The sequence below is a fragment of the Phaenicophaeus curvirostris genome, chromosome 26 (genome assembly GCF_032191515.1).
Source record: "Phaenicophaeus curvirostris isolate KB17595 chromosome 26, BPBGC_Pcur_1.0, whole genome shotgun sequence".
Lineage (NCBI taxonomy): Eukaryota > Metazoa > Chordata > Aves > Cuculiformes > Cuculidae > Phaenicophaeus > Phaenicophaeus curvirostris.
Genome location: NC_091417.1, coordinates 5,935,609 through 5,959,113, shown reverse-complemented (window position 1 = coordinate 5,959,113; position 23,505 = coordinate 5,935,609). Strand labels below are relative to the sequence as shown.

Here is a 23,505-nt window from a genome sequence, read left to right as displayed (position 1 = left end):
CTTGAGGCCATTCCCTCTCATCCTGTCCCCTGTCCCTTGGGAGAAGAGCCCAGCTCCCTCCTCTCCACAACCTCCTTTCAGGTAGTTGGAGAGAGCAATGAGGTCTCCCCTCAGCCTCCTCTTCTCCAGGATAAACAACCCCAGCTCTCTCAGACGCTCCTCATAAGGCCTGTTCTCCAGCCCCTTCCCCAGCTTTGTTGCTCTTCTCTGGACTCACTCCAGAGCCTCAACATCCTTTTTGTGGTGAGGGGCCCAGAACTGACCCCAGGATTCGAGGAGCGGTCTCACCAGTACCCAGTACAGAGGGACAAGAACCTCCCTGGACCTGCTGGTCGCACCATTTCTGATCCAAGCCAAGATGCCATTGGCCTTCTTGGCCACCTGGGCCACTGCTGGCTCATGTTCAACCAACACCCCCAGGTCCCTCTCCTCCAGGCAGCTTCCCAGCCAGACTTCTCCTAGTCTGTAGCTGCTCAGGGTTGTTGTGCCCCAAGGGCAGGACCCGGCATTTGGCCTTGTTAAACCTCATGCCATTGGTCTCAGCCCGTGGATCCAGCCTGTTCAAATCCCTTTGCAGCTAAAGGAGGGGAGATTGAGATGAGATCTTAGGAAGAAATGTTTTGCTGTGAGGGTGGGGAGACCCTGGCCCAGGTTGCCCAGAGCAGTGGTGGCTGCCCCATCCCTGGAGGGGTTCAAGGCCAGGTTGGATGGGGCTTGAAGCAACCAGATCCAGTGGGAGGTGTCCCTGCCCATGGCAGGGGTGGGACTGGATGGGGCTTTGAGGTCTTTTCCAACACAAACCCTTCCATGATTCTGTGAGGCGTATTGCCTGGCCCTTGGGCTTCCTTGTGCAACTTTGATGAGCACTGGGCGTCTGGCAGGAGGGCTGGAGCTGTGCTGCCTCTTATCAGTCTGCTTCTGGAGAGGAGCAGACTTTGGAGAGCAGTCATTAAGCACCTGGTCTGTCTTCACAAGCAAGACAGTAACAGCAAAGGACACAAACGGCTTCATCTCCCTAGCTGTGTTCCAGGTAGCACGTGGTCCCTGAGCTCCTGCCAATTACTCCTATTTCTGTCATTCTGTGGATTCATTACGACTCTCTCTCTTTTCAGGAACAAGATCACAATGATTGCTGAGCCTCTGGAGAAGGGACTCGCAGAGGACATTGAAAATGAAGTGGTCCAGATCACGTGGAACAGGTATGACTGATCTGGGGAGAGCAGAAATCCTTCTAGAAGCCAGTAATAGGGGGAAAAGAGGGAATGCTGGGATCTTCAGGGTGAAAGGATATCAGCCAACAGCCTTTAGATGGGAGTCCTCAGTTCAACATTGGTACCAGCTGGTCCACGAGCACCCCCAGCACAGGAATTGCTCCTTGTTTTATGAAGGGAACAAAGTCATAAATATGTGAGTGCATGTTGGATACTTGTTTCTTAAAGTTTCTTACATCTTTCTTCTATCAGAAAGAAGCTGGGTGAGTTCTTCCAGACCAAATACGACTGGGATTTGCTGGCTGCCCGTTCCATCTGGGCCTTCGGGCCAGATGCTACTGGCCCGAACATCCTAGTAGACGACACACTGCCCTCAGAGGTGAGAAATTCAGGCAGAGGGATTATGTTGCAGTGAGACATTTGCCCGTGGTGCCAGGAGGTGACTGCTCCTTCCAGAACCTGCAACGAGGTCCTAATGCTGTTGGAGTGCTCCTTGGTTTGCCAGATCTCAGATCTGCTGTACTTTCTCCACCGAACTGCTACACTGGCTTGTAAATCACCTGTTATTTTTCAGGTGTTTCAGGCCAGCATCCTTAAAACTGGCAACTAATCAGCCTGATTTTCAGGATTAACAAAATATGGGCTCTTAATTTATAGCTCTAGATATCAAACTCTGAGGATGATGCTTCTGAGCTGTGAGAGGGAGGATGGGCATTGGGGGCATAGCAGGACATTGCTACTGTTCTGGAACTGGCTTTTAAACACTGGGGTCTGTCTGCTACTGCCTCATGATGCAGATTTGGTCTCTGAAACAGTCTGTCTGTCCATCTGTAGGTGGACAAGTCGCTGCTGGGCTCTGTGAAGGACAGCATTGTGCAAGGATTCCAGTGGGGGACCAGGGAAGGGCCTCTTTGTGATGAACGTAAGTAGGACCTGTGGAAGCGGATCTAATAAGATTGATTAAATTCTTCCATCTCTAAGCATTCAAGTGATTTTTCCTCTGTAGCCAGTTGTCTTCTTGCACCGCAGCAGGGACAGCTCTGAGGATGGGTGACAAGGGAGATAACGGAACCTCCTCCTTTTCCCTGGCTGCAGGTGCCACCCAGGCACTGGCACTGGCTGTTGTCCTACAAACCAGGGCCTGGTGGCTGGCAAACTGAATTCCCCAGACCTTGGCTCCTCTCGTACGGTTCAGGCACAGACCACTGAGCCTCATGCGAGATGAGCTGCTGAACTGTTGGTGTTTGATGTGCAGGGTTAGGACATGATCATGCTTTTCCTGCTGGAATTAAGTTAAGAGACCTTCCTCGGGTGGCTCTGGGTCTTTGGATGTTTTCAGGCTCTCTGGGAATGCGTGGCTGGTGCTGGAAAGGCAGAGAACATCCCCTTGGGTCACTCACTCTCGTTTTTGCCCTTCTTCAGTGATCCGCAATGTGAAGTTTAAGATCCTGGATGCAGTGATTGCTCAGGAGCCCTTGCACCGGGGTGGAGGACAGATCATCCCAACGGCCCGGAGAGTGGTTTATTCTGCTTTCCTGATGGTGAGGACTGTGCTGTGTGTGACAAAGACCTAACCTCGCGCTGGGCCGGCTCCTGAGGGCTTCAAGGAGTGTGGGTTGCACGTGTGCTGCACATCTGCCCCAAGGACGTCAGTTTAAACTGACTCATTCATCCATTAATGTTTCCAGTGCCCTTGTGGGCTGGCAGACGGGTTTTACAAGTGATCACGTTCTGGTCTGGCTGCAGACTTGTGTGCATCTGCTCTGTCTTCCCTTTTTGCTACTGTTTGGCATGCTGGGAAGGGTGGGTGTTGTGGAGAGAAAGCATATGACTCATGGCCAGAAGGAGAAAAGCTCCTTTCAGTGTTGGTTTGACGTTTATTTGGGCAGCCATGGGCCCACAGGAACCCTTTCATCTGCAGTCAGGAGCTGTGTTGGCCAAATCGTGATCAAAAACTGACTGATACTTGAACAAAATCGTGCTGGTGCTGCTGGTGGCTCAGTGGCTTGTGTCCCTGTCTCCTCACAGGCCACCCCTCGCTTGATGGAGCCCTACTACTTCGTGGAGGTACAGGCTCCTGCTGACTGTGTGTCTGCGGTGTACACTGTCCTGGCCAGGCGAAGGTGAGCAGTTCTGAGCAGCTGTCATCACCTTAGTATCGCAAAGCAGCAACTGCTCTTGAGGATCTGAGTTCACTGGCCCGGCACTGCTTGTAAAGTGATGGGAGAGAGTGAAATCTGTACAAAATGACAGCTGAAAAATTCTTTGACTGATCCCAGTGCCCCTGTGCAGTGCACGGAGGGGATGTCCAGGATCACACAGTTTGGTTTGTGCCTGATTCCTCCTGAGTGTGAGAGAGGAGAGTATATAAAGGGGCATGAGACCTTGCCTGGAGTCCTGCATTCAGTTCTGGGGTCCTCAGCACAGGAAGGACATGGATCTGTTGGAGCGAGTCCAGAGGAGGCCATGGAGGTGATCCGAGGGCTGGAGCACCTCTCATGTGGGAACAGGCTGAGAGAGTTGGGGTTGTTCAGCCTGGAGAAGAGAAGGCTGCAGGGACACCTTAGAGCAGCTTCCAGTGCTGGAAGGGGCTCTAGGAAAGCTGGGGAAGGGCTTTTGATCAGGGAGTGCAGAGATAGGACAAGGGGGAACTGTTTTTGGCTGAAAGAGGGGACATTGAGGTGAGATGTTAGGAAGAAATGTTCTCCTGTGAGGGTGGGGAGGCCCTGGCCCAGGTTGCCTAGAGAGGTGGTGGCTGCTCCATCCCTGGAGGTGTTCAAGGCCAGGTTGGATGGGGCTCAGAGCAGCTGGACCCACTGGGAGGTGTCCCTGCCCATGGCAGGGGTTGGAGCTGGATGGGCTTTGATGTCTTTTCCAACCCAAACCATTCTATGATTCTATGACATGCAGGAATGTTACTTTTTTATTGTGTTGACAGAGGCCACGTGACGCAGGATGCTCCAATACCAGGCTCCCCTCTCTACACCATCAAAGCCTTCATCCCAGCCATTGATTCATTTGGATTTGAGACAGACTTGAGGACCCACACGCAGGGACAAGCCTTCTCGCTCTCCGTCTTCCACCACTGGCAGGTGAGTCCATGCCCTGGTGAGATGGGGAGGAGGGATGTGGTTGGATCAGGCACGGGTAAGTACTTTTGGTGGAGCTCAGTGCCTCAGCTCACAGGGGCAGGACAGCTTCTCCAGAGAACATCCTCAGAAGATCTGGAGTTGGGGAGGCTCTACATGCTGGCTGTTAAGCCTCTGGGAGAAGCCATTTATTCCAAGTCCCATCAGCCTTTCTCTGCTTGCTGAGCACAAGGGTCCTTGAGTGCCTGGAGAGAAGACATCCTTGTTTACGAGAAGGGCAGCAGTTTGGGTGCACTCGGTGCTCCACAGCCTGGGGAGCAGAAGTCTTGGAGCAGGGCTCGGACTTATTGGTCTGCCTTAAGACACGGGTTGCCACACTTTGGCTTTGCCTCTCAGAGAAGGCTTTGTAAATGTGTAGAAAACAGGGTTTGGGACAAAATACTGTCCTCTGGCTGCTTCTGTGTCTGGGGCACATCGGATCTTGTGGGAGCTGCCACTGGGAGGTGCACAGCTGCTTGTGAGAGCAGCAGCACAGCAGTCAGAGCTGCCTTAAAGGTCAAGGTGTAAAAGCCGAAGGCTTAGCTCTGAGAACAATGAGTGTGCCTGAATCTAGAGAGGGTTGTGCTGCCTGGCAGGTGTTTAGAGATCTTGCAGCAAACCAGTACGTGGGGGAGGTGGGACATGTTCTTGGCTTGAGTTATCAGCACTGTGCGAGAGACTCCTTGCAGGCATGATCTCCAGTTGTGATGTGACAGTTTGTCTCTGCCAGGAGAACAGATCAAGTGTGGGGCTGTCGCAGCAAGGCTGGGGCTGTCCAGGGCCCGGAGTGTTTTCTGTTGCAGTTCAGGGTCTCCAGGAGGTTGAACCAGCTCCCAGCATTGCCCTCATGTCCTGGCCCTGTGTTTCAGATTGTGCCTGGTGACCCCTTGGACAAGAGCATCGTCATCAGACCCCTGGAGCCCCAGCCGGCCCCCCATCTGGCCAGGGAGTTCATGATCAAGACCAGGCGCAGGAAGGTACGTCTGGGAGTAGAATCATAGAATCACTAGGTTGGAAAGGACCCACTGGATCACCGAGTCCAACCATTCCCATCAATCACTAAACCATGTCCCTCAGCACCTCGTCCACCCGTCCCTTAAACCCCTCCAGGGAAGGTGACTCAACCCCCTCCCTGGGCAGCCTCTGCTAGTGCCCAATGACCCTTGCCGTGAAATATTTTTTCCTGATGTCCATCCTGAACCTCCCCTGGTGGAGCTTGAGGCCATTCCCTCTCGTCCTGTCCCCTGTCACTTGGGAGAAGAGCCCAGCTCCCTCCTCTCCACAACCTCCTTTCAGGGAGTTGGAGAGAGCAATGAGGTCTCTCCTCAGCCTCCTCTTCTCCAGGCTAAACAGCCCCAGCTCTCTCAGCCACTCCTCACAAGGCCTGTTCTCCAGCCCCTTCCCCAGCTTCGTTGCTCTTCTCTGGACTCGCTCCAGAGCCTCAACATCCTTCTTGTGGTGAGGGGCCCAGAACTGACCCCAGGATTCGAGGAGCGGTCTCACCAGGGCTGAGTACAGAGGGAGAATAGCCTCTGTGGCCCTGCTGGCCACGCCGTTTCTGATCCAAGCCAAGATGCCATTGGCCTTCTTGGCCACCTGGGCCACTGCTGGCTCATGTTCAGTCGCTGTCAACCAACACCCCCAGGTCCTTCTCCAGGCAGTTTCCAGCCAGACTTCTCCTAGTCTGTAGCTGCACAGGGTTGTTGTGCCCCAAGTGCAGGACCCGGCATTTGGCCTTGTTCAACCTCATGCCATTGGTCTCAGTCCAGCGATCCAGCCTGTTCAGATCCCTTTGGAGCCTCCCAACCCTCCAGCAGATCCACACTTCCACCCAGAATCCCTGTAATCCAGTGTCCTGCTGTCCGTCTGTGCCAGCAGCTGAGCGGTTGCAGTGCTGGCCCTTGGACATGCTACGTCCCTGGTGTTCCCAGAGGGGACCGATGTCCTTTGTGCCTCAGGAGTTCCCTTGCTCTTGATCCCTCATGCTGCCTTCTTGGTGCCTGTGATGGTTCCATGAGTGACTCATCTGTACGTGACTCCAGCCAAGAGCGGGGTCCTGTGGCTCTGCTTCCTCCCTGCCCGTCTGAGCCTTCTGGGGTTGGATTTACCCCACTTGCCCTGCAGAAAAAGCCACAACTGGTTTCTGTGCTGGTTCAGTCAGCTGGACTGGGGGTCTGGAGGGGCTCCTGAGGCTGCAGAGGGAATCAAGCTCCGCTTTGGGAGGGCAGCGAGCTGGTGGATATGCTCAGGGGCTGCAGTCACACATTTGCGGCTTTCTGAGAGGCTGTTGGATGCCTTCAGGCTGCTGAGAAGCACCTCAGGCCTTGCAAATTCTCCTGCCTTCTCTGGAGCCTGAAAATGCATCTTTCTGTGGGACAGCAGGGCTTTTTGGCAGGGTCTCTGCCACAACGGCTGTGCGAGTGCTGGCGGCCTCAGGAATAACCCCTGGCTTTGCTTTACCCTGCAGGGCTTGAGTGAGGACGTGAGCATCAGCAAGTTCTTCGATGACCCCATGTTGCTGGAGTTGGCCAAGCAAGATGTTGTTCTCAACTACCCCATGTGAACGTTCCGCTGCAGCGTGAGGGCTGACCCAAGTCCTGCCCGGCGTCCATCTGTCCTTTCCCAGCCCTGTCTGCCCAGCCTTGGCTCCTGGACGCTCAGAGCACGAAGGAAACCGCTCCTCAGGTTGCTTTTCATGGCTATGGACACCTCCCTGGGCTTTCGTGGACGTTGAGCTCAGGGTCTGCTTTGTACAGGGAGCAGCTCAGTAGCTTTTTGTATTATTGTTCCTTGGCCACTGCAGCCTCCAGGGAGGAGGTTTTCCCTTTGGATCAGCTCTCTCCGGGCACCCAGGCTGCAGCAGAGCAGCCTGAATGTGATGTCAAGATTACTAAGGATGGAGTGTAAACGTGCGTCAAGCATCTGAGGGTTCTGCCGAGCCTCTCCTGGCTGCTGGGGGTAGTTTTGCTGTGGGCTGAGGCAGGTGGGGATGCTGGGGGGTGTTTCTGCCAGCCTCCCCAGGAGAAGAGGCAGCTGTGGCTTTTACCCTTTTTGTACACCTTTTTTGATCCCTTCTAAACGTTTAGTACAAACTTCCAGGCAGAGCTCGGTCTGATTGCGCCAAGAGCACTGGGGGAGCGGCTCAGCCTTCACAGGTGCTTGGAGCACTCGCTGCCCCGATTTCCTTCTCTCAGCTCTGTCTCACCCCATGGGCTCCATGTGTCCCTGCAAACGGCCCAGCCAGTCTGGAACAGTCCCATCCCACACCAAGATTTTCCTGCTTTCTCACTAGGTCTTGGGCTCCTGCCCTGTTTTGAGGGGATCTCATCAGCCACTCGTGCTCCAGTTTTTCTGTGCTCCCTGTGCCTTGCTGCAGCTCCTCTGCATCCGGACTCGGTCCCTCTGTGAACATGGGCCTGGTTTACATCTCCTGGGATCTTCCTGATGTTGCCGTGTTGCTTTTGGCCACGGGCGCGTGGTCCAGCACCACATCCCCCCTCTGGAAACCTGCCCCAGAGCGTCCCCAAGCTTGGAGGGGCTCGGGCCGGCTCCTGGGTGCACGCAGCACCCCAGGGCAGATGGGAAAGCCACACAGTCCCCCCACCAAAACCTCCAGCCACTGGTGCAAACAGGGAGGCACTGGGCTTGATGCAAGCACAGCGGGTGGGAAGCAGCCCTGGAAAGCGTGTCCAGCCATCCTGCAGCGAGCCGGGTCGCTGTGGAAACTGGGTAGCAGGGGATAATTCAGGGTCACCGCTCATCAGCGTGGAACCGGGGACAGGGAAGGATTTCCTGCTGCTGCTGGTGGCTGGTGGCATTGCTCACGCTGCCCTATCCCATCCACCCGAGCCGGGGGCTCCAGCCCTATGTTTGGGCTCAGCCTTTCCTCCTGGGAGGTTCCGCATTGCCTCCTCCATCCACCCTGGTACCACAACCCGCCTTACACCCCAGCCGGCTCCCCCCGGCCTCACCAGGGCTGATTTTCACATCCCAGTACAGCCCAGTACCAAACTGGGCCCCAGGGGACCACCCAGGCCTCTGGAGCTGCAGCAGGATCAGCGCCTCGGGTGCCCCACATCCTGTCCCAGCGCTCAGGGACCGCGACCCCGGCTTCGGAGCCAAGCGCTCGGCCTCTATCCCATCACGGTGAGGGATTTTGTCCCCAGCGGGGTCCATTGGTCCTTGTCCCGGGGCAGCTCTGATCCCAACCAGCTCTCCGGGGCTGGATGCTCCCGTTCGGCCATGGGCATCGGCACCCTCACCCCTTGCCCCTGGGAGAGCGGGACCCCACGGCTGCGCTGCCCAGCGTGTCCCTGCGGATCGAGCATCCCCCCGGCTTTCACCCCAAGAGGGAGGCAGGATACGGCCCGCCAGGGCGTGGGAAGGAGCCAGTTCTCACGCACGCTGTTCCCAACAGCTGGAAAATGCTGACCCGTGGCAGGGCCCGAGCGGCTGCGTGAGCTCTCGCAGCCCAAACCCCAGCGCGCGGGCTGGGAATTTTCCACGGAAGCGGCTCTTCCCTTGGAACGGGGGCTGCGTGCGGCCGGACCCTGACCCCAGCCCCTTCCAAGAGGGGCCAGCCCGAGGGTTTGTGTCTGCCTGGGACCGTGGTGCAGGTAAACTGAGGCACGGCGGCACGTAGAGCTGCCCCAGGGCAGGGGGGTGTCCATGCATGGTGTGAGTTCAACGGGGCTCAGCACCGGGACACCCCATCCAGCTGGGGCATGGGGACGGGTGATGCTGGGCCGAGCCCTCGCTTGTCCCCTTTGTCCCCATCCCTGGTGACTTGATGGGTCCCCAAGGGGATGTGCCACCTGCAGTGGGGTGAGCCCCATCCTGCTCCCAGGGTCCCCATCCCGCTCCGCTTGATCCTGGCTGCAATCCTGCCCCCATGTCCCCATCTTCCATTCTGCTCCCAGTGCCCCTGGCCTTGTCCTGCTCCCCGTGTCCCCATCCTCACCTCCTCCCAGTATCCCTGTCCCCTTTCTGCTCCCAGTGTCCCCATCCCCGTGTCCCCTGGTGTCCTCACTCCAGTCCTGTTCCCCATGGCCCTGTCCCTTTCCTGCTCCCAGTGTCCATGTCCCCATCCTGCTCCCGATGTCCTTAGCTGCAGCCCTGCTACCAGTGTTCTCATCCCCGTTCTGCTCTTGGTGTCCCTGTCCCTTTCCTGTTTCCATTGTCCCCAAATCCTGTCCTGTTCCCCGTGTCCCCAGTGCTGTCCTGATCCCAGCATCCCCATCCTATTCCTCTTGTGCCATTCTGTGTCCTACTTCAGGTGTCCCCAGCCTATTCCCCGTGTCCTCATCACACTCCCACTGTCCCCATCACACTCCTGCTTTCCCCATCCCATTCCTGGTGTCCCCATCTATGTCCTGCTCCCAGTGTCCCCAGCCTATTCCTTGTGTCCCCATTCCACTCCCGCTGTCCCTATCCATGTCCCCATCCCAATCTCGGTGCCCCCATCCCACTCCTGCTGTCCCCATCTCATTCCCGGTGTCCTCATCCATGTCCCACTCCCACTGTCCCCCTCCCATTCCCGCTGTTTCTATTCCATTCCCACTGTCCCTATCCCATTCCTACTGTCCCCATCCCATTCCTGGTGTCCCCATCCCGCTCCCACTGTCCCCGTTCCCACTGTCCCTATTCCATTCCCAGTGTCCCCCTCCCATTCCCAGTGTCCCCATCCTATTCCCACTGTCCCCATCCCATTCCCAGTATCCCCATCTCAATGTCCCCATTCCATTTCCCGTGTCCCCACCCATGTCCTGCTCCCAGTGTCCCCATCTCATTCCCAGTGCCCCATCCTATTCCCAGTGCCCCTATCCTATTCCCAGTGTCCCCATCCCAGTATCCCCATTCCATTCCCAGTGTCCTCATCCCACTCCCAGTATCCCCATTCCCACTATCCCTATCCCGCTGTCCCCCCCACTGTCCCCCTCCCATTCCCACTGTCCCCATCCCAGTGGCCCGACCCTATTCCCAGTGTCCCCATCCCACTCCCACTGTCCCCGTTCCCACTGTCCCCATTCCATTCCCAGTGTCTCCATCCCATTTCCAGTGACCCCATCACATTTCCAGTATCCCCCTCCCATTCCCAGTATCCCCATCCCAGTGTCCCCATCCCATTCCCAGTGTCCCCATCCCAGTATCCCCATCCTATTCCCAGTGTCCCCATCCCAGTATCCCCATTCCATTCCCGGTGTCCTCATCCCACTCCCAGTATCCCCATTCCCACTATCCCTATCCCGCTGTCCCCCGCACTGTCCCCCTCCCATTCCCACTGTCCCCATCCCAGTGGCCTGACCCTATTCCCAGTGTCCCCATCCCACTCCCACTGTCCCCGTTCCCACTGTCCCCATTCCATTCCCAGTGTCTCCATCCCATTTCCAGTGACCCTATCACATTTCCAGTATCCCCCTCCCATTCCCAGTGTCCCCTTCCCATTCCCAGTATCCCCATCTCAATGTCCCCATTCCATTTCCAGTGTCCCCACCCATGTCCTGCTCCCAGTGCCCCTATCCTATTCCCAGTGTCCCCATCCCAGTATCCCCATTCCATTCCCAGTGTCCTCATCCCACTCCCAGTATCCCCATTCCCACTATCCCTATCCCGCTGTCCCCCCCGCTGTCCCCCTCCCATTCCCACTGTCCCCATCCCAGTGGCCCGACCCTATTCCCAGTGTCCCCATCCCACTCCCACTGTCCCCACTCCATTCCCAGTGTCTCCATCCCATTTCCAGTGACCCCATCACATTTCCAGTATCCCCCTCCCATTCCCAGTGTCCCCATCCCAGTATCCCCATCCTATTCCCAGTGTCCCCATCCCAGTATCCCCATCCTATTCCCAGTGTCCCCATCCCAGTATCCCCCTCCCATTCCCAGTGTCCCCCTCCCACTCCCCTGTCCCCCCCCGCCCCCTCCCCGCTCTCTCTGCGCATGCGCCTCCCCCCGCCCAGGCCCCGGTCGGACCCGCGGGACGCGTGAGCTGAGGGGGGCGGGGGGGGGGGGGGGGGGATCGGGGCCCCGAGCAGCGCGGACCCGGCCTGACCGCGGGCCTGACCCCGGGGCCCGCCCTGCTCCCTTTGTCCCCGTCTCCGTCCTCGTCCACGTGTCCCCATCCCCGTCCTGCTCCCCGGCTCCCTGTCCCCGTCCTGACCCCCCATGTCCCCGTCCTGATCCCCGGCTCCATTCTGCTCCCTGTGTCCCCCTCCTCATCCTCATCCTGACCCCCGTGTCCCCGTCCTGCTCCCCGGCTCCCTGTCCTCATCCTGGTCCCCGTGTCCCATCTCCATCCTTGTCCCCATGTCCCCATCCCCGTGTTCCTTGTCCCCGTCCTCCTCCCTGTGTCCCTCTCCTCATCCCCATCCTGATCCCTGTGTCCCCTTCCTCATCTTGGTCCCCATCTCCAAACTGGTCCCTATCCCCATCCTGATCCCCGTGTCCCATCTCCATCCTTGTCCCCATGTCCCCATCCCCGTATTCCTCGTCCCCATCCTGCTCCCTGTGTCCCTCTCCTCATCCTCATCCTGATCCCCATCCTGATCCCCGTGTCCCCTCCCTCATCTTGGTCCCCATCTCCATCCTGGCCCCATCCTGAACCCCAGGTCCCCATCCCTGTCCTGGTCCCCATGTCCCATCTCCATCCTTGTCCCCGTGTCCCTATCCCCATGTCCCCATCCCCATCCTGCTCCCTGTGTCCCCATCCTCATCCTGGTCCCCATCCTCATCCTGGTCCCCATCTCCATCCTGGTCCCTATCCCCATCCTGATCCCCGTGTCCCCATCTCCATCCTGGCCCCTGGCCCCATCCTGATCCCCAGATCCCCATCACTGTCCTGGTCCCCATGTCCCATCTCCATCCTTGTCCCCGTGTCCCCATCCCTGTGTCCCCATCCCCATCCTGCTCCCCATGTCCCCATCCTCATCCTGGTCCCCATCTCCATCCTGGTCCCTGTCCCCATCCTGTTCCCCACACCCACATCCTGCTCCCCCTGTCCCCCTGTCCCCACTCTGTTCCCCATGTCCCATCCCCCCTCTTGTGTCCCCATTCCCACCCTGCTCCGAGGGTCCCCAACCTTTTTCCCATGTCCCTGTCCTCATCCTGCTTCCTGTGTCCTCGTGTCCGCACCTTCTTTCCCATGTCCCCACATCCCCATCCCAGTCCCCATCCCTATTTTGGTCCCCATGTCCCCATCCACACTCTGCTCCCCCTGTCCCTATCTTGCTCCCTATGTCCCCATCTCCATCCTGCTCCCAGTGTCCCCATCCTCTTCCCTGTGTCCCTATCCTGTTCCCCATGTCACCGTGTCCTTATCTTGCTCCCAGTGTCTCCATCCCCATCTTGCTCCCCGTGTCTCCATCCCATTTCCATGTCCCCGTCCCCACCAGGCTCCCGGTGTCCCTGTCCTATTCCCATTCCCTCACTCCTGGAGGCTTCTTGGTCCCCTCAACTCCTCCTCGTGGTGTCCCAGCACCTGCAGGAGCCCAGAACCCAGCAGCTCCAGGCTCTCCGTGGCCAGACGGACGTTTCCAACGCCGTTGGCCGCCTGAGCTCTCCCTGCCCCGCGTTGAAAGTCATTTGAGCTTTTCCATGTGCTCGGTCTGAATGTGAGGAAAACAAATCCACCCTTCCATCAGAGGATGAAAGTTTTGGCTCTGTTGGGCCTAACTTTCACCCGTCGTCACCAAATTTCACAGGAGTGACATTTAAAGTTATTTTTACTGGTGGTTTTTTTAGCGAGTTCTCTTCTCCGCTGGTAGGAATGAGTCCTGACCTGCTGTGATCACTGGGGCCTTGTGATCCACCGATAAACTGTTAACAAAAAGGAGGTGGAGAGGTTTAGTTAGAGGCATCGAGGTTCGTTAGGGACAGAGAAGTGTGATGAGGTTTAATTAGGGCATGGCTGGACCGCATGGATTCTCAAGCAACAGCTGGTGGCACCGGGTTCGGCTCTTTTGATGGGGGTTCAGGTGGTGTTAGACACGAGGGGAAGAATAAAACCCTCACATTTCACAAACCCTTGATGATTTTTGTTATTTCAGTGATATTTTTGTTATTTCAATACCCCACTGTCAGCCGAGGGTAAAAAAACCCATCCCTTTCTGCTAGGAATCCGTTCCGTGGCGACTTTCAGCAAAGCAGCCATCGGTCTGACTACCAACCCCGCTGTTCTTCAGGTCATTTAAAAGGGAAACCAGCTGATTTTACTGTTTTTACTGGCAATAAGGAAAACGAAGGGTGTTTATTTAGTATATTCCAAAGTTACCCTTATGCTTTCCTGGGGGAACAAGTTGGCTTCGCTCTGTGAAGCGAGATACGTAAGAATATTTAAAAGAAAATGAACGTCCGAAGACGCGGGTGATTGGTGCCGTTCCTTGTTCTCCTCACTGACTGCAAACAGCTGGAAGTCCTGTGCTTCCAGCCATCCTAAAATTAACTCCAGCCTTCCCGCAGTTCTCAAAAGCAGGAGGGGATGAGGTTTGTTTCCCTCTCGTGCCGCGCGGGTGACTGGAAGGCTCCGGAGGGCTTGGCGGTGGGTGGGGTGAGCTGCTCTCTATTTTCTCTCTCTGGTGAATGCGCAGGCTGCTCGGCGTCCATCCTCCTCCTCTCCGATCAGCGGGAAAACCTCCTAACGAGTGACGGTCCCGATGATTAACGCCGAGGTGGACTAGTTGGACTGCAGGGATCTCCCGCGCGGCAACGCAACCGGGAATGCCTCGTGGGTTTCTGCTCCTGCCTGCGGCTGAGAAGGGGAGGTAAGGGGCTCGGGGCAGCAAGAGCCAGGGCTGGGGGTGTGGGGGCTGCGTGGGGGCTCCCTGGGATCATTCCTGTGGCTCCGTGTACCCGAGCGATCCCTGTGCCGATCCCTGTGCCGCGTCCTTTTGGAAAACTGGTCACTGGGCTGACATTTCTGACTTGAAATGGCAAAGGATGGAGCGAGCAGAGAGTGCGCCTGGAGGGGTGGTTGTGTTTCAGATCAAGGGGAAACTTGTTTTACAAGACCTTATGGGGCTCTCAGCCGCGTGGAAAGTGGTTCAGCTGGGATTTGTTGATATGTTGGGGCTGCTTGGGGTCTTACCCGGCTCCTCCTCTCCTCGTCTGGCTTTTAGAACTGGCCTTGTCAAGGTTCAGATGAGCTGAAACTGTAAAAACTTATTAAAATATCTTAAGGGCTGGCTGTTCCCTGGCCAGCCTTTTGCACTTTCAACACTGAAACTGGGAGTTTGTGTTATCACTGATGCACTGACTGTTGAATTACTGCTCATAGGCAATGTTTTCATCTAAAAGACTATTTTCTTGATCGATGCAACAACATTCAGGGTTTTTTTTGTTTTTTTTAAAGATCTGAATGCATGATTATAAATGAGGAATTGTCACAAAATATCTGTTTCTAGAGGGTCCCACCGGTTCCCATTTTCAGCCCCTTCATTAGTGATTATTTTTGCTTGTCGCTTCGAAGCAGATATCCAAGTCATCCCAGATAACTCGTGAATGATGCAAATACCAGTAAATAACTGAAGAATCGGGGTCAGAGGCTGCGAGCAGGCAGATCACTTTGAACAAGTTAGAGAAGAGCCCTGAAAGGGCTGGAAAACTTTGAGCAGTGAGGGAAGGGTACAGGAGAACTCATTACCGCTCTGTGAGTACGTTTGCCAGGTCGGAGGGGCAGCCCGGCAGCGATCAGCGAGTTTAGACCAACTGTAAGAATTTGGCAAAGATTTGGGTACGCGCTGAAGAGTTTTAACTGTAGGCACAGTTTTTCTAAAGGATTTTCTGTGGTTCAGAAGGTTTGGGAATTGTGTTGTGAAGGTGAAACTTCCTCATAAAAGGTCTTTTCTGGCTTTTTGTGGTTTTGTGGCTGCCAAGGGCAAGATTCAAGAGCAGAATTCTTAGAAGAAGTGAAATCTTGTCGCTGATGGAGAGTTTGTGATGAGTTTTAACACACAGGCTTATTGACTTAATAATTCACTGCCTGCCAACAACTTCTGTGAGTGCAAAAAACCTCCAAACTCTCCTAAACCATCACTTTTTGCCAAGTAAGGATGAGGCCTAGTGCCTGCGGTTGTATGTGGGTGCAGTGTGTCTGCTTGGGACCAGAGGAGCCACCTAGAAACACAATCAGGAGCTGTACAGCAGTGAAAGTGCTGGAGTTGATGGGTCTGTTAGGGGCTGGGACAGCGAGACTTCAGCAGCTTGGGTGCTTCTGCTGGGGAGCTGGAGCCAGCAGCGCTCACCGATGCTGCATTTGTGACCCAGCTGCAAACGCTGGGGAGTGGGACTTTTTTCCAGCACCGAGAGCTGCAGGAGCACAGCCAGGACAGGGAAATCCAGGCAAACTGTGCTCCCCAGGCTGGATTTGGGGATTTGAGCCTTAGTATCTGCGTGAGCCGCGTGGCTGAGGAAGTCCTGCGATCAATCGGGAGCCTCGCTTTTAATACTGAGCTGGGGAGAGGGAGGGAATTTTGCACCCCTTTCCTTCAGAGTTTTGCCATCTCTTTTATAAACGCGGGCAACGCAAAGCACGTTGCGACAGGTACCGCACTTACACCTTAGCCTTATCGCTCGGATGGGATTCTTGAACAGCAGCACCAACTGGGACAGTGGTACCCATCCTTCCAGAGTCGGAATGCAATCCCAGGCAGAAAACGGACCTCTTTGTTGTCTGGCCAGGATAGGCACTGCTGTCTTGTTGGGAGGAAGGGGAGCCTCTCTTCCCACCCTGTTTCCAGCTTTTGTTTTCTGCGCCGCAGCTCGAAGTGCTTTATGGAGTTTGAGCTCCGTATTTATCTATTGTTAATCTGGCTGATAGGTGGTAAATCATTCCTGTGAATAAAAGCTCTATTGATAGTCCCTACTTTTCTTGCTTGCTCCACTCTGACACTGCTGACCTGCCCAGGGAAGCACCTTCCTTCCTTGCGTCCCTGCCCAGCACACAGGGAGGCTCTTGGAATTAAGAGTTGCTGCTCCAAAAGCTGGTCGCTGGAGCAGAGCCTGCTCAGTTGCCTCTGTACAGGGAAATTATTCAGGGTACAGGGTAAATGTGAAAAATATCAATTTTTTTGATAGGAATGGTTGGACTTGATGATCCGGTGGGTCTCTTCCAACCTGGTTATTCTATGATTCTATGATTCTATGAAATGATCCCCTTTGCCGTGGGTGCTTTATCACAGACCCCTGCATCATTATCAGCCTTTCCAGCAGGTCTTTGCATTTCCTGTGAGCAGCAGGAGTGGAATTCCACTGTCTGGCTTGTGCCGTGTAATAACGTGCTGCGCTTTCTGTTGACTTGAGCTGTGGTTAATAACAGCCAAACTCCACTAAATCCCATTTTACTTGCTCTCTTCAGTATTGCCAGATGTTCGAATTCTGCCTCTGAAAAAAACTCATCATTTGAAAGCTGGGGATGATCCATTCACTGCCCGTTCTTCGTCAGGGTTTTTGTAGGCTGTTCACTTTCTGATCAAAGCCACAAAACTGAATTTATCTTCCAGATGCTCCTTGGAGTGGAAGAGGTGATGCTCGATTTCCCTTTCTGCCCTCGTTCTGTGGATGTGAGTTGCTGCCACCTCTCGGGTAGTCACACGGCTCTCCCCATGCAGGACTATCTCCTGTCCTCTTCCCTGGATTTTGAAAACTTGGCTTTCTTCTGTGCCAAAGGAAGGTTTGGGGTGAAAGTTCCCGGGTGCCCTATGGGCTGAGCTGGCATAAAGCAGCTCACGGCATTTTCTGAGGAAGGAAATACTGAGCACCCTGAATATTGTAGCAAAAAGAAATCCTCTTTCCTACTGCAAACATAGATAACTTAGTCTCGTACTTCAGTATTGTCTAATGATTCGTTAACGATTACATTTCAAAGATGAACCCAGGGCTTTAAGTCCTAACACAAGTTACAAGGTTTTGGCTATAAATAAAAAACTATATTTAGAAAAAAAAAATGAACAGTGTATTTATGGATGAAACTGTATTATGGGAAATGTGATGGAAAAATTGAGTCAGATGAGCTGTTGTATGAGGCATTTCCCTGTGGAGTCACTGGGCTGAAAAATGTTTTCTGTGCCTAAACTTGAACAGATGCTTCACCACACACACACACGTACATCCCCCGGTTCATTATTAGCCGTTCTGTTCATTCCACTGGGATTAATCCACAAACCAGCCTGCTTTAGTCCCTTTTCCGGGGGCGGTGGGGTATTTTCCAGATCATCCAGGTACTTAAGGCCAAGTCTGACTGTAAATGTGCACCCAGCCGGGTTATTAGCGGGATTTCTTTCCAGTGTTACATCAGGCATGTGCTAAATGGCTTGCTGACCTGGGATTCACATCTTTACACAGGAGTGAAGGATTTCTCCCTATTACCTTGCTTAGATGGTAATTGTTGGAGTCAGCCAGCGTTTTTGCCTAAATAAGGAGATGATACCAGCTTTGGGCTCTTACAGATATTAGTTCCACCTTTTTAGATCCAAATTTGCCAGGAGACAATGAGGAGTGTATGTGCCTGACCTCGTTTAAGTACGACGAGGAGACAGACATATGGATGGTGAGCAGATTGTGCCGACTGTGCTTTTGAGTTGGAATATTGCATTCTGTGGTGCAGGGTTTGGGGTTTATTATCTTCTTGTGAGTGATCATAGAATCACAGAATGGGTTGGGTTGGAAGGGACTTCAAAGCCCATCCAGCTCCAACCCCTGCCATGGGCAGGGACACCTCCCACTGGATCAGGGCCTCCAAGCCCCATCCAGCCTGGCCTTGGACACCCCCAGGGATGGGGCAGCCACTGCTTCTCTAGGCAACCTGGGCCAGGGCCTCCCCACCCTCACAGGAGAACATTTCTCCCTAAGATCTCATCTCAATCTCCCCTCTTTCAGCTTAAAACCGTTCCCCTTGTCCTGCATTCTCTGCTCAAGAGCCCCTCCCCAGCTTTCCCAGGGTTTTATTTGCCCTGCACAGCGCATCCTCTCTCCTAAAACCCCAAAGCCCTCCCCAAAACTGTGATGCGTTGGAGCCAGTTGTTCCCACTTTGTTTTTCTGATCGAGCTAAACTGATGAAGGAATTTGGGAAATGACTTCTGAGTCTGGACCTAAGGGTGGCTGTGGGGTGCGTTGGTTTGAGGGACGAGCAGGGATGTTGCCTCCTACTCCCGGTGACGTCCCTGCACCGGACACTGCCGGGTGTTGCCACTGCGGCGACCCGGGCATAACGAGTTGTCGCTGTGAAGTTCTCTATCTCTCTTGGCTTAAAATAGCCGCGAGCCTGGAAGGGTGACTGGTCCTTGTGTGTGGATGGTTTCCATGCTCCCTCAAGGCGAGTTTCTGCCTCTGGTTAACTCCTGGAAGTCTTGCTTTTTTAGGGCTGCAGGGACACAGCTGGCAGGGTGTGCAGCCGGGGCTGGAGTTAGGAGAAAATTCAGTGGGCAGCCAGGGCTGCGCCTTGGGAACCTGCTTTTAAATGGCATAAAATGAAGTTATTCAGGTTCTGACCCTGTCTCTCGCAGGTGTGCTGGCTCGCATGCAGCATCCCCTCCTGAGAATCTAAAAACCTCCTCATTTTCACAGTAAATGTGTTTTAAGTCATTGAAAAGTGACTGAATTTTAGCTACGGCAGGCATTGATTCGCAGGAGTTAGTCAACATTCAAGTACGTAACTAAACTATTTTTAAAAGGAGAATTTCTGTAGTGGAAAGTGTGATTCCTGGGGTATTACAAAAAGCGAAATACAGTTGCAGTGTTTGGGAAGAAGCACTCGGGGATCTTCCATGCAGCGTATGGAGATGATCTCCTTCATTCCCTGGGTTGTGTAAAGTCTTGGCTCCTTCTGGACTGTGCTCGCAGCGTCCTCCTCCCTGGCCGTGCCCAGCTCGAGCTGCGTTCCTCAGCCGGCTCCTGCTCTCTTTGCAGTCTGTGGCAACACCTCATCGAACGAGCCGTCTGCAAAATCCGATTCCCTGGAGGACTGTGCTGGAGAGGTATTGACAGGAATAAACTGTCGCTGCCCTTTGGGTGTGCGGATTGCCTGAGATTTGTCTGGCAAGTACGCAGGGAATAGCGATCGGCTCTAACTATCAGCCAGTAATGACCCGAGGTACCGTTGTTTTCCCTGCTGCCTCTCTTTTGGCTGCTCCGTTCCTGTGCTCTTCTCACGGCCCCCTGGCTCCTTCAGGACAGTCGTCCTGGCTCCGACTACCCGTCTGCCTGGGCCAGAGTCGCATTTCTGACACTTGCCCAAGCAGAGACAAGAAAACAGGGACAAGCATGTTTGAATCATAGAATCACAGAATCACCAGGTTGGAAGAGACCCACCGGATCATCGAGTCCAACCATTCCCATCAATCACTAACCCATGTCCCTCAGCACCTCGTCTACCCGTCCCTTAAACCCCTCCAGGGAAGGGGACTCAACCCCCTCCCTGGGCAGCTTCTGCCAGTGCCCAATGACCCTTGCTGTGAAAAATTTTTTCCTGATGTCCAGCGTGACCCTCCCCTGGTGCAGCTTGAGGCCATTCCCTCTCGTCCTGTCCCCTGTCCCTTGGGAGAAGAGCCCAGCTCCCTCCTCTCCACAACCTCCTTTCAGGTAGTTATAGAGAGCAATGAGGTCTCCCCTCAGCCTCTTCTCCAGGCTAAACACCCCCACAGCTCTCTCAGCCGCTCCTTGTAAGACTTGTTCTCCAGCCCCTTCACCCCCTGTGCTCTCAATGAATGAGGAGATGTGCCACAGTGGATGCTGAAGTATTTTTTCTATGTCAGATCTGTCAGGGCCGTTGGCTGAACTGGCCAGTGCTCTGTAATCCTGTCTGTGACACCCACTTTGTGTCGAGACAGTGAGTCGCCAGGTCTCTGTTCCATGCCGGGTGGTCGTCTGCTGCCTCCTGTTCAGAGTGTGGAGAGACCAGCGCAAGCGGAGTTCCCTCCATGGCTAACAAGCTCATGTTAAGATGTGAGCACGCACCTAAAATCCTGCAAGCTTGGAAGTCAGAAACTGAGGGAAGCTCAGCCCTGTCCCCTTGCCGAGTTGCGCCTGTAGTACCTCAGAGTGCTATTTCCACCTCCAGCAGGACAAAAAATGAGTATTGTGTCCAGTTCTGGAATCCTCAACATAAGAAGGAGATGGATCTGTTGAAACGGGTCCAGAAGAGGCTACAAGGATGATCCGAGGGCTGGAGCACCTCCCATACAAGGACAGGCTGAGAGAGTTGGGGTTGTTCAGCCTGGAGAAGAGAAGGCTCAGAGGAGACCTTATAGTGACCTTCTAGTACCTGAAGGGGCTACAAGAAAGCTGGGGAGGGACTGTTCACAAAGGCCTGGAGTGACAGGGCTAGGGGGAATGGGTATAAACTGGACAGGGGCAGATTTAGACTAGACCTAAGGAAGAATTTCTTCACGATGAGAGTGAGGAGGCACTAGTCCAGGTTTCCCAGGAAAGCTGTGGCTGCCCCATCCCTGGAGGGGCTCAAGGCCAGGTTGGATGGACCTTGGGCAGCCTGATCAGTGGGAGGTGTCCCTGCCCGTGGCAGGGGGTGTGACTGGATGATCTTTAAGGTCCCTTCCAACCCAAACTATTCTATAATTCTATGATTTCCCATAGTCTCTGCCTGTTTTCTCTCTCATATCAAGCCACATGCCTGGTTTAAGCCGTCTCCATGCGTTTAGGAGGCTGATCTGCCTTGAAGTTTCTGCAAATTTGGTGATTGTGTGGATGGAAGTCTGATCAAACACATGGAATTGTAGAATGGTTTGGATTGGAAGGGACCTTTGCAGGTCACCCAGCCCAAGCCCCTGCGGTGAGCAGGGATGTGCTGATGTGAAGCGATCGAGTGGCACAAAATGACTTTGCTACCTCATGCTGGGTGAAGTGCACCTTTCTCTGGGGCCTGAGCGTGGTGGGAAAGGGCTTCTGCTCCCTCTCATGAAATAGTTCGGCTGTTCTAACAGGCTGCCCAGGGAGGGGGTTGAGTCACCTTCCCTGGAGGTGTTTAAGGGACAGGTGGATGAGGTGCTGAGGGACATGGGTTAGTGATTGATGGGAATGGTTGGACTCAATGATCCAGTGGGTCTTTTCCAACTTGGTGATTCTATGATTCTTGGAAAGCAAAAAGCCCGTTGGTCTGTGTATTCTCCCAGCCAGAGCGATGGGACACAGGGAGTGCCGGTGCTAGCTGTGAGTGCTTCAGGGCTCTTCCCAAAAGGGTCCTGAACAGCTTTTAAGTCAGAAAATGACAACTTTGCTTTCTTATTTCTCTGCAGGAACGATTTTCTTTTCCAACAAATTACTTGGTGAATTTATGTGCGTATTTGTATTCTGAATTTTCTCTTTGGCAGAATAAAGCTGTTAACGCTCCTGTTGAACTCAAGCTGGAGTAAAATTTTAATGCCACTGTAGCAGCCTGCTCTGATTTACTGTGCTCCTTCTCTCAAAACAAATCGTACGTAAGAGCAATTTACAGAAACCAAACTCTTCAACTATTTCTGCACTTCAGTAGCTCTTACGAGAGGCTGGAGCAGCAGCAAAGAGCACGGGAGCTCCCCTGGCACACTTGTCTGCTATCTTCATAGAATCATAGAACAGTTGGGGCTGGAAGGGACCTTAAAGTCCAGCCAGTTCCATCTCTGGCCATGGGCAGGGACACCTCCCTTGCCCTCTGGTCCCACTGCTTTGGATGCAGCCAAGGACACGGTTGGCTTTCTGGGCTGCAAGCGCACACTGCCAGCTCACGTTGAACTTCTCACCCACCAGAACCTCCAAGTCCTTCTCTTCAGGGCTGCTTCAGATACGTTTTCTGCCCAGCCTTGTATTTATGCTTGGGGTTGCGTTTGGTCTTGTTAAACTTCATGTGGGTCACACAACCCCATGTCTCCAGCCTGTCCAGGTCACTCTGGATCCATCCCTTCCCTCCAGCATGTTAAGCACGCTACACATCTTGGTGGCATCAGCGAACTTGCTGAGGGTGCCCTTAATCCCACCGTCAACGTCTGTGACAAAGATGTTAAAATGCCAACCCCTGCAGAACGCCACCTGTCACCGGTCCCAACTGGACATTGAGCTGTGATCACAACTCTTTGAGTGCGATTTTTGTTCTACGGTGTCAACTAAGAGCCCTGCAGTGTCAGGTGGGGCATCGTGCTCCCTTTCTCTTTGAGGGCACGAATCATTCTGCGTTGCCCGGTCCTCCGTCTGCCCTCTGAACACCCTTCCTCCTCTCCAAAGCTTGGTTGCAGAACGGCTGTTGAAGAAAACATTAGATGAATTTGCTACAGTTATAGGGTGAGGCAGCATCTTGCGCCGGGCCAGATGACAGAGCTGGGGAAGAAAGGTCTTTTTTATTTAATTTGGGTCACGGTGAAACAAGTGCCATCCTCAGTGTTGCGGAACGGGTGATGGGGGTCGGTGTGGCAGGCTGTCACGGTACGTGGTCTCTGTTGTATTTACAAGCCATTCGCGCTGTTTTTTGAGGTTAATCTAGGAAGCAAACCCTGTCACAGTTTCTTCTGACTGTCAGAATATGGTGATGCAGGGATTAGGTGCACAGCCCCGCTCGATTGTCTCCTGCTCGGCTGGGTGAGAGCCATTGATGTACCAGAGCCGACAGAATTGCTCTCTCTTAGCTCCTCTCTCCCGAAATGGCCGGGAGAGCGATATTCGAGTCAGCTGCCTCCGGAGTGTCATTTTCTTTTGCCGCTCGTCCCTCTGAGCACATAGGAGGAGCCCGGTGGGGGAACGCTGTTGGCTGCAGCGGAATCGGGAGCAGTTAAAGGGGTGTCGTGGTTATTCACATCGTTAATCGCATCAGGACAGGGAAACCTCTCTGCTGCCTGATGGGAACGGTATGTGAGTGAGGACAACCTCAGCCAGACCTCGCTGCGAGCGGCCCAGCGGCCCAGGTGAGTACACGGACGCTCGTGCCCGTACAGAGAGCAGCAGCACGTGTCCCTTGGTGGCTTTTGCGGTCGATGTGATGCACAACGGCACTTGTTTTCTTTGCTTTCAGCCAGAGATCTTTTGGGCCTGCCTGGGCCTTATGAGGAACGGCTGAGAGAGCTGGGGGTGTTCAGCTTGGAGAAGAGGAGGCTGAGGGGAGACCTTGGTGCTCTCTCCAACTACCTGAAAGGACGTTGTGGAGAGGAGGGAGCTGGGCTCTTCTCCCAAGGAACAGGGGACAGGACGAGAGGGAATGG

General features: G+C 54.4%; 2 protein-coding genes across 5 annotated transcripts in view; both read left to right on the top strand.

Annotated features, from left to right (window-relative positions):
• Positions 1–7,456, top strand: part of EFTUD2 (elongation factor Tu GTP binding domain containing 2) — a 91,173-nt gene extending 83,717 nt beyond the window's left edge. For both annotated transcript variants that reach the window (XM_069877123.1, XM_069877122.1), the window contains exons 21-28: positions 1,113–1,199; positions 1,464–1,590; positions 2,046–2,133; positions 2,634–2,752; positions 3,240–3,334; positions 4,150–4,303; positions 5,209–5,316; positions 6,807–7,456. In XM_069877123.1, coding sequence (XP_069733224.1) covers positions 1,113–1,199; positions 1,464–1,590; positions 2,046–2,133; positions 2,634–2,752; positions 3,240–3,334; positions 4,150–4,303; positions 5,209–5,316; positions 6,807–6,902 — 874 coding nt within the window. In that variant the 3' untranslated portion in view covers positions 6,903–7,456. The remainder of the gene's footprint in view (positions 1–1,112; positions 1,200–1,463; positions 1,591–2,045; positions 2,134–2,633; positions 2,753–3,239; positions 3,335–4,149; positions 4,304–5,208; positions 5,317–6,806) is intronic.
• A 1,475-nt stretch (positions 7,457–8,931) lies between these two features.
• Positions 8,932–23,505, top strand: part of GJC1 (gap junction protein gamma 1) — a 29,758-nt gene continuing 15,184 nt past the window's right edge. For 2 of the 3 annotated variants that reach the window (XM_069877141.1, XM_069877143.1), the window contains exon 1: positions 13,901–14,093. The gene's annotated coding sequence lies outside the window, so the exon portion shown is untranslated. Of the gene's footprint in view, positions 8,956–13,900; positions 14,094–23,505 lie in introns of those variants that run through there. The other variant, XM_069877142.1, reaches the window with a different exon arrangement.